This window comes from Mobula hypostoma, chromosome 8 (genome assembly GCF_963921235.1).
Source record: "Mobula hypostoma chromosome 8, sMobHyp1.1, whole genome shotgun sequence".
In the NCBI taxonomy this organism is placed as follows: Eukaryota; Metazoa; Chordata; class Chondrichthyes; order Myliobatiformes; family Myliobatidae; genus Mobula; species Mobula hypostoma.
The window spans coordinates 30825122-30840238 of NC_086104.1; the positions used below are offsets into that span (position 1 = coordinate 30825122).

Below are 15117 nucleotides of genomic sequence, written 5' to 3' on the forward strand. Positions count from 1 at the left end.
ACTTTCCCATCTTCGTGCAATTTTTTTTATTATTTTGCTCTAATGTATTTCTTTACTTAAAATACTTTGGGTGTTTCTTATTGAATCTAATTATTATTTAACTTATTAACTTCGGTGTTGATGTTCTTAAATGGTTCAATGTCAAAGATGTTTAATATTAATGAAAATGCTGTCAGAGCTGCAGGTGCAACTTTGCTTTCTCTCAGGACTCTACAGGATAGGGCCTGTACATTAACACTGCCTGATGTCCACTCACTATCTGGACTATGCCACAACCCTAGACAGTGTGGTAGGCTGGTAAGGGTGACCCTCCATACGTGGCTCACCCAAAAATGGGGGCTACAAACAGATTCTGGACAGTGAGTGTGGGCTGACATGGTACAGAGCAACACACAAAATATTGCAGGAATTCAGTAAGTCAGGCAGCACATATGCCGGGGAATAAACAGTTGATGTTTTGGGCTAAAATCTTTTATCAGAACTCAGGAAGGGTCTCGGTCTGAAGTGTTGACTATTTATTCCTCTTCATAGATGCTGCCTGACTTGTTGAGTTCCTCCAGCACTTTGTGTGTGTTGCTCAAGATTTCCAGCATCTACAGAATCTCTTGTGTTTATGACACAATACAGGTTAAGTTTCAGAAGTTGGTTAGAAATGTAATCAAGGTTTTGGGAAGCATTAAAGACCAAGACTAATCAGCACTGGGGACACTCTCAAAAGGAAGAATGCTTTAGAAGTATAAGGATAAAGCTAATAGGGATGCAGAGATAGGGTATGGTGAAATCATGGAGTGATTTTTAGATGAAGATAGATGAAAATCTGGATTTAATCTTTCAAATGACAGGAAGCTGTTGATGGTCAATTACTACAGGCTAATGGCAATCAAATCTTGAATAAATTGGAGCTAAGATGATGGGTCAGGAGTATACCTGGAACCAATTAAACAGTTTAGCCCCAGTATTTTTAACCAATTAACACCTTACAAAAGAATTAGTTAATAAATTGACTGAGTTGGAAACAATATGACAAATGGATTATAACCTGGAACTTCAAGAATGGAAAAGAATCATACTTAAATGGTGTAGACAAGCAACATGCAGCCACATGCAATGTTGTCCTTTAATGACAGGGATAGAGTACAACTGCACAGGACTTTGGTGAGGTGGCACCAGGAGTATTGCGATTTGTTTTCTCTTACTCAAGTTTAGGTATATTTCTCTTGTGGGCAATGTAAAGAAGCTTCAATGAAATGATTATTGAGATGTAGGGAATAATCCCACTCAGCAGATAGGAGGATGATAGCAACCTTTTGAAGAGAGAAAGCTAAATACACTCACTCTAGTTGACAAGTTAAATGTTGTTACAACTGTTTTTTTTTGCGTTTGTAAACTGGACTCATCTCTTTCCCTGAAGCTGGTCATGACGATGGGATCTTCATAAATTCTCCGCTATGCTTTTGGCTTCCTAAACAGTAGGTGAGGTGGCAATACATCACCAGTTTTAATATCTCTCTGGAGTTTCTTCCTCCATTTTTTGAATGTTCTTTTTGAACTCTTGTCAGGTTTGGGTAATTCTGGGGCTGTGACAGATAGTGTGGTATAAAATAGAGTCAAGGACAAGCCCAAGGCAGTTTTTGGCTGTTGGTCTTGGGTCAATTTTTGATTCACTACATTTCCTACTCCATTGTTGTGGAACCTAAGAGCAGAGCTGAACCTTTCAACAGACCAGGCTGGAATAAATCATGAGAACAGATCAAGACGCCTGCAGTACAACTGGCTCTGTTCTCAACAAGAGTGAATATTAGTGGAAACCTTGTGTTAGGCATCAAATAGTCCTACACAGAACTACAGAAATGGTACAGCCAAGATGTTGCTAATCCCAGTGATTCTTTGGATTACAATGTCCTTGGACAAGCAGTTGTAGTTAAAGGATGAAGCCTTGTAAGGGACATCTTGCAAGAAGTCAGAGGCAGAATAAACCAAGTAACCAGTGTCAACCAGCTCCATCCAATATCAACTAGAGTTAGAGAACAAATATAAGACCATAAGATGTAGGAGCAAATCAGGCCATTTGGCCCATCAAGTCTGCTCCACCATTCAATCATGGCTGATCCTTTTTTTTCCTCCTCCTCCTCAACACCTTTTCCCAGCCTTCTCCCCATAACCTTTCACGCCATGTCCAATCAAAAACCTATCAATTTCTGCCTTAAATACACCCAATGACCTAGCCTCCACAGCTGTATGTAGCAACAAATTCACCACCCTCTGTCTAAAGAAATTTCTCCGCCTCTCTTTTGAATGGATGCCCCTCTATCCTGTGGCTGTACCGTCTTGTTCTAGACTCTCCCACCACAGGAAACATCCTTTCCACATCACCTCTGTCTAGGCCAGCCAACATTCGAAAGGTTTCAATGTGATCCCCCCCTCATCCTTCTAAATTCCAGTGAGTACAGAGCCAGAGCCATCAAACATTCCTCATATGATAACCCTTTCATTCCTGGAATACGTCCCTTGTGAACCTCCTCTGGACCCTCTCCAATGCCAGCACATCTCTTCTAAGATGAGGGGCCCAAAACTGTTCACAGTACTCAGGGTGAGGCCTCACCAGTACATTTCTGCTCTTACAATATCTTGTAAGAGACCAGCAGCTCCATTCAAAGGTTAAAGCAGGGTAGAACATTGAAGTTCTACAGTATTGTAATCTTTTAAAATTATGTAACACAAGATTAGTGAAGTATTATATTTTGTCATCTTCATGATTATACTTGAATATTGATTCACATTTTAATAATCATTTAGGAGTTCAAAGTTGTGCTGCTCTAAGGACTTCAGATCTCTCTCCTCCCACCCCCGCCAAAGTCAAAATCATGGTAAGAAGAACTATCTAGAGTCAGAACACTACACACAGAAACAGGCCCTTAAGCCCATCTAGTCTGTGCTGAACTGTTATTCTGCCTTATTGCATCAACCTGCAACTGGATCATATCCTTGCCATCCCTGTACTTATACAACATGTCACAGTAGCACAGCAGTTAGTGTGATGCCATTAAAAGCTTGGGATGTTGGAGTTTGCCATTCAATTCTGACATCATCTGTACACCCTCCCAGTGGAATGCATGGGTTTTCTGCAGGTGCTCTAGTCTGGAGAGATATTGGTTAGTAGGTTTATTCGTCACTGTAAATTGTCCCATGATTAGGCTAAGGTTAAATCAGAGGCAGCTGTGTGGCACAGCTTGTAGGTTCTATTCCACACTCAGTCTCAATAAATGTTAAAATCAAACCTGTATTAACCACTTCTGCTAGCAGTTCATTCTACTCACCACCCTGAGTGAAGTTACCTGTCAGGTTTCCCTCAAAATATTTCACCCTTCTCCCCTAACCCAAGACCTCTAGTTCTAGTCTCACCCAACCTCAGTGTGAAAAGCCCTCATCTATACCCCTCAATTTTGTCCTCATCTTAATCAAAAATCCCTCCATTCTTTACTCCAGAGAATGGAGTGCTAACCTATTTAATCTTTCCCAAAACTCAAGTCCAAGTCCCAGTAACAGCCTTGTAAATTTAATCTGATCTTTCAATCTTACTAATAACCTACCTCCTGTTAGGTAGGTGACCAGCACTGCATATATTACTCCAAACTTGGCCCCAAAATGGTTTCATAATTTCAACATACCAACTCCTATATTCTATTCTCATATGTGAAAGCAAATGAGCCAAAAGTTCTTTAGTCTTACATAAGAGTATTCTAAGACCCCCCCCCGCCCCCACTATTTAAATCCCACCCTAGTTTGTCCTCCTAAACTGCAACACCTCACAGCATTAAGTTCCATCTGCTGTTTTTCAGCTGGTCCAGATCCAGCTGCAAGCTTTGATAAACTCTGCTTTCTAGCACACTCCCCAATCTTGGTGTCATTGTCCACTACAACCCAATCTTAAGATCATTCACTTATTCTAAGGAACAAGACAGACAGACAAATATTAGGTTTATCCAAGAATGACCCACAGGTGGTAGGCTAGACTAGATCACTTTTTGCAATTAACTTCCTTGCATTTCCAGTATCTGTCCTTTGAGACAATCAGTTCCAACCATGGTTTCTGGGCTATAATAGTAGTGAAACTACAGTGTTGAAGTTACTGTCAAGTTAACTGCTTTTATGGCCCATATCCTAAACATGGAGTGTACAATTGTTTCAAACAAGTTGTCAGTACACACCAGCTGTAGGAGTTGGATCAAATTCTCATCCCCTTACTCAGTTCCACCTTCCTTGGCTAACGGCTGGTGAGGAAGAAAACCATCTTCTCTACTAATCCCAGTCAGAACAAATGAATGCCATTTTAACAGACAATTTATTTTAAGATATTTCAGCATTGAAGCTGGATAGGAAGCTTAATCCTTCTTCCATGCCAGTTGATAAAGTAGGAGTTGAAGTGCCAAACCACAAAGTTGAGATTTACATTAACCAAGTCAACAAATTTGTAGTCTTTATTAAAAAACTCATATTACAATTTAAAGTATTTTGTACACAAGCTCCAATGAATTGCTAAAGTTTAAACTTGACCCAAAACAAGCTTTCAACTATACAACAGTTAAAAAGTTAACTATTTTCAAAGTTCTTTCAATATTATCCCAATATATGCAATGCTAGTTTAAAATGCCAATATTACTCATGAAAAACAATTATAAACAAACTACAATCCAATAAGACCATTTGAGAACTTGCAACTAAAGCCTTGGGAGCAAAGTCCAGTAACATTTACCATTTTGTATTAAGCAAATCTCCCAAATGCAAGTAGAAAGGATGGAATCACTTAAAGGAATGGAAGTTAGAGCTGCACAGCAACCTTGTAAATAATCCAAAGTTAGATGACTATCCACTTGCTTTGGCTCAATGGTTCAATATTCCCAGGTTGTAGGACATCAATTGGTCCCAAACACATCATTTTAGGATTAGGTAGTCAGCTGCTGTTTCTGAATTTCATCCAGTTCTCTTCCCTGTAAAGAGACAAATGTACACATTAAACTAGAAGCATTTTTAGTTAAGAAACTAGTTTACAAATGGTGAAAAAAAACTTACCTCAGCTTTTTGATATATGTGTGACTTGGCTGCCTTCCTTCGGGCAAAGAACTGGAAAAAGGAACCAAACAAGACATTAAGTTCTGTCTAGAAAGCCAATTCTGTAGTTTGAGTTTATTTTCAATGGCAATTTCATAATATAGGGTTGCAAACAAATCAAGAATCTATTGATCAGTAGTAATTTTCTATCAAGATTGTCATTCTGCCCACAAAACATTTTTCCTCTGGCTTTAAATTTATGGGCATACTATTGACAAGCCACTATTGGTCATCCTCAGTTACTGATGAACCACTGACCAAGCTGCTGCAGTCTGTTGGTGCAGGTGAATGGAATTGGTTTTTCAGGTTGTATGTTGTCTGAACTTCTAGGTGACATTTTTGGGGATTGGGAAGTGCTGATCAAGCAAGATCTAGAGGTTGCTCTAGTCTAGTAGAACTTAACTAATCAGTATTAAAACTATACACTTCAATACTTGGATGCAAGATATTCTGCAGATGCTGGAACCATTGAGCAACACAATGCCAGGAGTCAATGCTTCCCTTGTCAACTAGATCCTTTACTTTAAGCAGATCTGAATCAGCAAGGATAGGTAGCAACAGCTCCACCACAATTATTCTAAACACTGGCCATGTCCTTAACCATTCACTCTACTGCCTATATGCTTGTGACCGACTCCTCTGGGAATTTGCAGGTGATACCACTACAGTAGGACAAATGTGTATTGAGATTTGTACATCTTACAGAGTCAGTACAGGAATGAGAAAGCTTGGTAACACTGTCATGACAATTTTTGTCAGCAAATCAAAAGAGCTGGTCATTGACTTCAGGAAGTGAGGTGATGCATAAATGCTCTACTGAATGTTGAGCTCCTAGGAGTGAACATCACTAACCTCTCCTGAGCCAACCATCCAGATGCCATGTCTCAGCAATGCCTCGACTTCAAGGTTAAAGAAATTTGGCATGTCCCCATCAACCCCAATGCACACTAAGCATTCTATCTGGATATATCATGGCACTGCTCAGAAACTGCTGGAAATTGTGGATAGTTGAACAAATGACCAAAACCAACCTTCCCCTATGGATCTTCACTCCCTCAAAAGCAGCTAGTATAATCAATAATCTCATCCGCAAAGCATTCTTTCACACCCCTCCTTTCCATTGGCGAAGATACAAAAGCCTGCAAGTATTTACCACTTCTATCCAAGGACAGCTTCTATCCCACTATTAAATTGTTCCCCATTGGATTAGGGACAATTTAATATGACCTTGACCTGACAATCCACCTCATTATGATCTTCATCTGCACTGCACCTTCTCTATAACTGCTGCACTTTATTCTGCATTTTTAATCTGTTCTATACCTTAATGCACTGAACAATGATTTGATCGATTTAAACAGTATGCTAGCTTTTCACCATCTTGCCAAGTGTTAGAATTGTAAACCAATTTAGATCAGGCAGCATCATTTCCTTCCAAAGATGCTGCCTGACCTGCCAAGTTCCTCTAGCAGAGGATCCCAATATTATTTTTATTAAATGCCACAGACCAATACCATTAAGCAAGGGGTCCATGGACTCCAGGTTAAGAACCCCTGCTCTAGCATTTGTTGCCCTTCATATACTCAGCCAAACAGATCCTTCAACAGTCACTACGCTGACCAGTCTCACATTCCCTTCATGAAAGAGATTTCATTTAATGACTAATTAACCCACAACATTATATGGAAGAAAAATGAACCATGCAAGGAAACTGATGGGGAAAACATTTGTAAGCCCAAGTAGGACCCAAGATCAGGACTGAACCAGAGTTGGAGCTGCTTACTACCTGCACCATTCAAATTTATACACCAATAAACCAGCATCTGATATTTTACAGAATGATTTACTGGAGACAAGTTTGAAGACAAACTAATCTGCAGATCTCCAACTAGTCAAGCAACAAAAGTGACTATAAATTCATTTGAGTTAAAGAAAATTTGTGACTTTAGAACTGAATTCCAAACTAAACCTATAAAAAAACGCTTCAATAAAAGCTGTTATGTTTAATACTTACAAGCACAATGAGTCCAGCCACAACTGCGAGACACACTACGACGACAACTGCAATAATGCCAGGGGTCATTCCCTTCATGGAGAACTCTGGATTCTTTGAATCAATGTAGTATACATAAGCTTGTTCAAAAGTAAGTTTAGTCCCATCATATGGCATACCATCATCTTGAACTGATCGATTATACGTGTTGGAGAACAACGACTTACCCTTGATCTAGCATGGAAGGGAAAAACTTAGTTTTAATATTGTGGTCAGAATTGTACACAGACTAGTCATTTAAGTTCTATGAAAGATTAAAATGCATTTGCAAACAAAGTCCTCTTTCCATTAACCAGGATTTCCAAAGTCTCCCGCTCAGTTGCTTTAGTTGACAGCAATTAATGAGTACCATCTCAAATCCATTAATTGCTATCCATCTGAACCAAGGCAAGTTCAGCTATTAATTGCTATTTATCAGGATATTGAATGCTACTTACATCCTTTTCTAGATAATATGTTGCTGTAGCAAGATCAGTTGGCGAACTCACAGTAAGATTTTGCTTCAGGTCCACTATGATATAACGGTCATCCTCAAAATACTGAAATAAAAATGTTGGCATGTAAGAAATACAACTTCTGTGCCTATAATACCCATTTTCTTTTAATAGCTTAGATACAGAATGTGAGAAAATCTCTGTCTCCATTAACCCCAGATTTTGGTAAATTTGTCAGGACCTGGAAGCTCCAGACTACTTATTAAAATATTCCCTGCAACTTTTGTTTCGGAAAGGAAGCTCAAGAAGCTTGCTAAGATTTACAGATGAAACAATGTTTAAAGCCGTAAAAATTGGAACTGCAAACTTGGAAGAATCAGTTTGCAGAGATAGGCAACACAAAGGCCAAGTCAAAGATCTTCAAAACAGTAAAGGGAAAATAAAATGATTTCACCATCATTGCAATTACTTTAACATAGATTATAAATATGGCGCTTGGTTTGACCATTTTCAATGAGAAAATTCCTAATGTTCAACATTCACATGGCTTTGATACAAGTAGCATTCCACAAACAAAAGCCAATTTTCTAGACAGGATGCTGAAACAATTATCTGCCTACCTCAACCTTCTCAATGTAGCCCGAGTCCACCATGTAGCCTGAAAACATTTTTTTGATTGCACTGTTGAGAGAAAAGCCACAAGCATTAGCCATTGAGCTATTGTAATTTACATTCAGTGGCTGACATATCTAGCAAAACAGTTTTATATTAAAATCAATGCCAGTGATACAAAGACCAGTGCCCAGAACAAAGTTCCACAAATCTGCACTTGGAACAGCACCTTCCTAGACTTTCTAAAGTGCTTCATAGCCAGCAGCTTCTGAAAATACATTGTATAACAGCGATGCAGAAGTAAAACTTTGTACAATTAAACCTGATAATATATTAGAACAGCATACTATTCTGGCATCCAGTACAGCAGTGGTTAAGACAAGGGGATCATAAACATAGATCCACTGTTTTAAAGCTGCACAGTGCCAGCAGCATAATGAACCAAACAAAACAATTACATGCACACATCCATGAATTGGGAGCACACTACTGGGCACAGATTATATTGACTAATTAAACTTGGGAGTGCTTACTCTTTAAGTTTATCTTCATCGATTGCTTTATCCATGGGTTTATGTCTCAGCTGAACTTGAAACCAACTATGAAGAGTAAAGCAAGGGAAGAAATAGGTTAATACAAATTGGTCCTTAAATATATTTTTAGAAGAAGCCTTAAAAACAACTCTTACTGATCCTTTTCATTGGGTCAATATGAAATCCACAAAAGGATTGAACTCTTTTCTCTCCCCCCCACCCCCAACTGATTGTCAGTAAGTCAGTGTTGACACTTGTGTTCATCACAAGCATGTTCCTCTGCCTACCACCCACCCTACTCCCCAGTTACGCCAAATAAAACTAGTCTGCAGTCTTTATGACCAGAAATGGGTCCACTTGCATTGACCTTTTACACTTTTCCTCCCTGCTACCAAGCCCAAGTTCAAACTTCAGTGTACAGTACTTACAAAGTGTGCACAAGCTCAGAGCACTGAATATTTTTATCTCCTTTGTCAGTTCTCCGAACACCAGCCGTGTTAACACACCAGCATGTGTCAGTCCCATTGCACTGCTTGGCATGGAATTTTCCATCATTCTCGCAGTCAGGATCATAAATGCCATCATTATCCAACATCGCATGCTCAGTGGGCTTTCTGCGGGTTCCAATATTATTCTTCTTTCTGTACATTTCATTCTTCATCATCCAACACTTGGGGGTCACTAAAATGTTTGAAGATCATTAGGTTTTGCCAGCTCTACTTTGAAAAGTAAACTTTTGATTTATGATTTAATTCTACTGAGCAAATGTTTGGTCCTTCCAAGTGGATGGGTGCAGGGCAGAAATACACTTGCTCATTAAATTGAATGATTTTCACCACAAATTATCCTAACTCCAGTTGAATAGGAGTTACACTGAACCAGAAACAGCAACTCCATGTCACATGCACAAAATCAATTTCTACCTAGTATGTCCAAAGCAAAGTGTATATAGGGCAAATTTTCCCCACTTTTCTTTACTAAAGAAAATGAGCCAAATGGTGTGTTAATTCAAGTTCAAAAATTTTATACCCACAAATGTTGCCTTCTATCCCCAAGATCACATGCACCATTTTAGTTGCATTATTCATCTTTGATCAATTCTCAGGTCAGAAATATTTAAACACTAGAATGCAGTGAGTGAAGAGTAAAGTTTGGTTTATCCAAATCAATGTTGGAATATAGTGACCAATTCAGCAAATAGTTACCATAGTCTTAATAGTCTGTTAGAAATCCTTAAAATCATTTCACTCAATTTGCTGGATCCCAAGAGAGCCTATGAGATGGCTTTTTAGAGTAGGATGTGATTGAGCCCACTAGGGGAATGGCAATTCTGGATTGGGTGATGTAATGAGCCAGATTTGCTTAGGAAGCTCAAGATAAAGGAACCATTAGGAGACAATCATAATGATAGAATTCACCCTGCAATTTGAAAAGTTACTCAGATGTGTCAGATTTACAAAGGAGTAAAGGGAATTACAAAGGCACGAGGGGGAAGCTGGCCAAAGTTGATTGGAAGGGGACATTAGTATGGATAACAGCAGAACAGGAATGGCCTGTATTTTTGGGGGAAATTCAAGAAGTGCAAAATACAGCCCAAAGATAAAGTATTCTACAAGGGAGAATGAGGTAACCATGGCCGATAAGGGTAGTCAAAGGCACACAAAAGAAAAAAAAAGCACATAATATAGCAAAAACTAGTGGGAAGGTAGAAGATTGGGAAGCTTTTGAAACCAACAGAAGGCAACTAAAAAAAGATTAATTATGAAGGTAAGCAAGCCAATAATACAAAAAGTTAAAAAAATAAAGGATGGATATCTGATCACTGGGGAGGTAGTAATGAGGATAAAGAAATGGTGGACAACCAACAAGTATTTTGCTTCAGTCTTCACTGTGGAAGACATTAGCAGTATGCCAGAAATTCAGGAGTGTCAGCGGCAGTAATGAGTGTAGTTGCCATTTCGTAGGAGTTGCTTAGGAAGCTGAAGGATCTGAAGGTACACAAGTCACTTGGACCAGATGGACTACACCCCAGGGTTCTTTAAGAGATAGTTGAAGAGATTGTGGAGACATTAATAATGATCTTTCAAGAATCACTATCCTTTGAGGGAGACTGAAGGAAGGAAATTTCAGGCCAGTTAGTCCAACTTCATTGGTTGGACTAACTGAGAGTCTTCCAGCAGGATTCCTTAAAGGTCAACTTGGAGGTTGAGTTAGTGGCAAGGAAAGCAAATGCAATGTTAACATTAATTTCAGAGGACTATCATGCAAAAGCGAGGATGCAATGCTGAGGCTTTGCAAGACATTGGTCAGACCACATTTGGGATCAACAAGCCTAAAAATGTTCAGAATATTTAAAAGAAAATTATGTGCTGACACTGGAGAGAGTCCAGAGGAGGTTCATGAGAATTACCCCTGGTCTAAAATAGACTTAACTTATGAGGAGCATTTGATGGCTTTGGGCCTGTACTTGCCAGAGTACAGAAGGATGAGGGAGGTGAGAATGGGAAGACTTATTGAAATTCAAATATGGAAAGGTCTGGACAGAGTGGGGGAGTCTAGGACCAGAGGGCATAGCCTTAGAATTGAGTGACATCATTTAGAACAGAATTCCTTCAGTCAAAGGGTGGTCAATCTGTGCAGGCCAAGTGATTGGGTACATTCAAGGCCAAGGTTGATAGGTTCTTGATTAATCAGGGAGTCAAATTATGGGAAGGCAGAAGAATTGGGTTGAGAGGGATAACAAGTCAGCCATGATAGAACAGCAAAGCAGACTTGATTGGCCAAATGGCCTAATTCTGCTCCTGGGTCTATGGTCTTAACCTTGTTACATTTGAAAAGGTATGGTGGCCAAATATTCATCATTTCTGTTCCTGCACATGAAAAACAGTCAAGACAGACAAACAAATGACTACCAATTAATTACTCAAGTATGCTAGGATTCAATTCCCATCTTACATTGGCTAATGATCCACATTTCATTAGCAATGTCAAAAGGAAATGCAGCCTTTTTCTTGTTCATAAATAGTTCCTGATACCCCTCTATCATCTCCCTCAAATAGTGGAAGCAACATCCACAGAAACTCAAATAGTTCAGTTATATCCAGACACACTAAAGGACATCCTGGTTTACTCAATGCAAGTCTTTCTATTTGACATTTTATTATTACATTCTGGCTCCTAGTATTTCACATAACACCAAAATTTAAAATTACTATAGATTGAACAATGCTGTCAAACTCAAACCCAAGATATTTCAGATCAAGTTAAAAAACAGGAAACAGTTTTGAAACACAAGGTCACTGATGGACAGAGCCAAAGATAGCTCCAGAGGATGGCTTCTCTCAGCTCAGTGAAAGTGTTACACTCTTTCTATGTAATGTCTCTTTTCCTTTACAGGGTGGCTGGGGTCCTATCACGATCTTTGATCTAGAGCGACACTCAAAACTGCATTCTGCACGTTGGTGCGTTCCCATTCTTGGAACTTGTCGATCGGCAGTATTTCATTACATCAGGTGCGGCCTGAAGGCAGGTAAATTTGGGGCCTTGCATGGTCCTGTGGACACAAATTCTCACCCATGTCATGAACTGAAGCTTAGCAGGAGCAGGAACATCAAAGACAGCGAGAGTGGCCATCAGAGGGCTCTGCACTCAGGATCAATCTATGGTGGGGGGGAAAGAGTTTGTTGCCAGCTGTCAAGTTGGGGAACTCAAAATAAAAAACACTTCATACTGACCAACTTTGAAATAGCTGTCTTCCCCTCATTAGAGAGCCTGTGGAATGTTGAAATGTGGGAGTGAACAGTTAAGTTTTTGATGTACTGGAGACCATGGTCTCTCTTTGGGGCTTTACTGTTGCTTGCATGGAAGGTGGTGGGAATGCTGATGCTTTATGCTAGAATAAGTGAGGGAGGGGGAGGGGGAGGGTTAATGCTTTTGTTGCTGCTTGTGTGGGAGGGGGCAGGGGGCTTTGGAGATCCTGTGTTTTTGTCATTCATTCTTTGGAGTTTTCTTCTGTTTCAAGGATTAAGAAACAGTAAGAATTTCAGGTTGTATTTTTATAATATATATTTTTCATTCAGATACTAAATGGAACTATTGAACTTTTTACCCAAAGTGTTGCCCATGAACAAGGTTAATTGGCCTTTATGATAGGCACTCATACCTCAATCAGGTGTCTAAATAATGGAAAACTCACCCATTTCTTTCAAAATAAACAATGTTATCAATTCTTTTAAATTCCATCCCAATAATTGCCTAACATCCTGGTAATAACTTGAGCAGCAAAATAATGATAAAGGGATAATAGAAAGTTGTCAAAAGAACTTTTCATAAAAAGTATGTGCATTACTTTGCTGCACACGACATAGATCTTTCCATTCAAAACTTACGTTTTTTGCAATCTACTGGTTGAGTCACATCCTGATCTAATTTCAATGTACATTTACATTCAGATCCACTGCATTTGGCAAATTGGTTTGTTAAGCACATTTCACAATCTGAAAAAATATACAAAGTATTAATACAAACAGAACATCATATTTAAACACTGAGGCTAGAGAATGGAAGCTAAATGAATAGATTTATCAAACTCAAACACAAGGAATTCTGCAGATGCTGGAAATTCAAGCAACACACATCAAAGTTGCTGGTGAACGCAGCAGGCCAGGCAGCATCTCTAGGAAGAGGTACAGTCGACATTTCAGGCAGAGACCCTTTGTCAGGACGGACGTACTGTACCCCTTCCTAGAGATGCTGCCTGGCCTGCTGCGTTCACCAGCAACTTTGAGATTTAACAAACTGTTTTAGTGAGGGGATTTTCAAAGAAAATTCATTCACACCACTAATTTCAGGGTAAGCCGCTCAAACTTCCATTTCCCTTCAAAAACGAAGCTCTCACGTTGTAGTTTTTTTTAAAAAAAGAAAAATGACTACATGCTTTAACATCATGTCCACCAGGGGTTCCACAGACCCCTCGGTTAATGGTAGGGGTCCGAAAGGGTTGGGAACCCCTAGCTCCAAGCCAAGCATATCCTTGCAGAATATTAGTAGAATTTACAAAATGCTACCCGCCCCTCATTTATATGCAAATGTTGACCAGGTTAGTGTTTGTTTGTTATTAAAAAAGTGGATTTTAACTAGCTTAAAAATTGGGAGATCTGACAACTCCGCCTAACAATCCACTGGATCAAAAACATTAAAATTTAAACCCAAAGAGATTCGTGACTGTAGAGGAAAAATAATTGAGAACTCATACACAAATCGAAGCCCACCCTCCGGCCCTGGCGCCACAGGGTGCCGAAAAGGACAAAGCCAGCCACACCTTGCGGACACCGGGCGGCCCCGCAACCCCGCAAGCGTCCCCCAGCGTCGACCGTGGGAATTGCCCGTGCACCCAACGCCCCAGCGCACCCTCGTGGACGCCGCTTTTCTCCAAGTTTTCTATGTTACATCAGTGATCGAGGAGAAAGGGTCAAAGACAGCAAGCCAATTCCAACAACGAAAGTCGACATTTGTAAGAGTTAATAAGTAACCAAAGCGCAGATCTTTACTGAACGAACCTTTCTCTCCGTCATTCAGCGCCCAGGCGGCCAACGAACACAAGGCCAACACCAAGAAGCCCAACACACGCATCTCGCCCGCTCACAAACAAATCCCGCTTCAGACCAGGTCCTTTTTAACAGAGACTGAACACTCGGCTCGCAGGTCACGGCTCCAATCGGATTTTCAAATCTTAAAGGATATCAACAGCGCTCCAATTCCAGCCCAACCAGAACTCACTCTACCTTCTTTGTTCCAACCTGGACTACCAATTTCCTCTTCCTCTCGGCATTTATACCTTTGGGAAGCTGACGTCAGGTTATTACCTGGTGAAACTGGGAAGAGTTTTTTTCTCTGTTAGGTGATACCAATTGGTCGTCAAGTCACTGCCTGTCCACACCATATTTGTCTCTTCCTCTTTGGAAAGATCAGGGCGTGATCACCCGCGACTGCTTACAACAACAACAAAGAACATGTTAAATTTCCCTCGTAACCCACCCAGAAAGTGGAAAACGTCGATAAGCACATGATACCGAATCACCAAGATTTCAGCACCTTGGGGCTCAAAACACGATCTGTGTTCGAATTACATTATGTTTACTAACTAGGTGCACAGACTTACTTCAATTCAGTAATATTATGCTTTTATTGATTTTCGTTATTACTTTGTAAACAAATAGAGGGGCAACAATTTTAATTAATAAATAAAATCAGAAATTGCTGGGAATCTTTAGCAGATCGTCTTTGATTTTTTTTTCCTCTCCCTCTCCCTCTCCCTCTCTCTCTCTCTCTCTCTCTCTCTCTCTACAAAACAATTACAGGTCAGACGGACGGATGA

The 15117-nt window shown here is 39.8% G+C and overlaps 1 protein-coding gene across 1 annotated transcript; it reads right to left on the minus strand.

Annotated features, from left to right (window-relative positions):
- Positions 1-4386: 4386 nt before the first annotated feature.
- epcam (epithelial cell adhesion molecule) lies at positions 4387-14582 on the minus strand. The gene is made up of 9 exons (XM_063055639.1): positions 14300-14582; positions 13130-13237; positions 9170-9422; positions 8742-8807; positions 8217-8277; positions 7600-7701; positions 7124-7336; positions 5071-5121; positions 4387-4988 (listed from the first exon to the last, which is right to left on the minus strand). Exons 1-9 carry the CDS (start codon positions 14370-14372, stop codon positions 4944-4946), a joined length of 972 nt encoding a protein of 323 aa, XP_062911709.1. The 5' UTR covers positions 14373-14582; the 3' UTR covers positions 4387-4943.
- Between the last annotated feature and the right edge of the window lie 535 nt (positions 14583-15117).

Coding starts and splice junctions, on each gene's coding strand:
- epcam (XM_063055639.1), bottom strand. CDS start 14,372: ATGCGTGTGTTGGGCTTCTTGGTGTTGGCCTTGTGTTCGTTGGCCGCC. Junction 5,122..7,123: donor TGGCTGGACTCATTGTGCTT/GTAAGTATTAAA, acceptor TCCTTTTTCCAG/TTCTTTGCCCGAAGGAAGGC. Junction 4,989..5,070: donor ACATATATCAAAAAGCTGAG/GTAAGTTTTTTT, acceptor GTCTCTTTACAG/GGAAGAGAACTGGATGAAAT.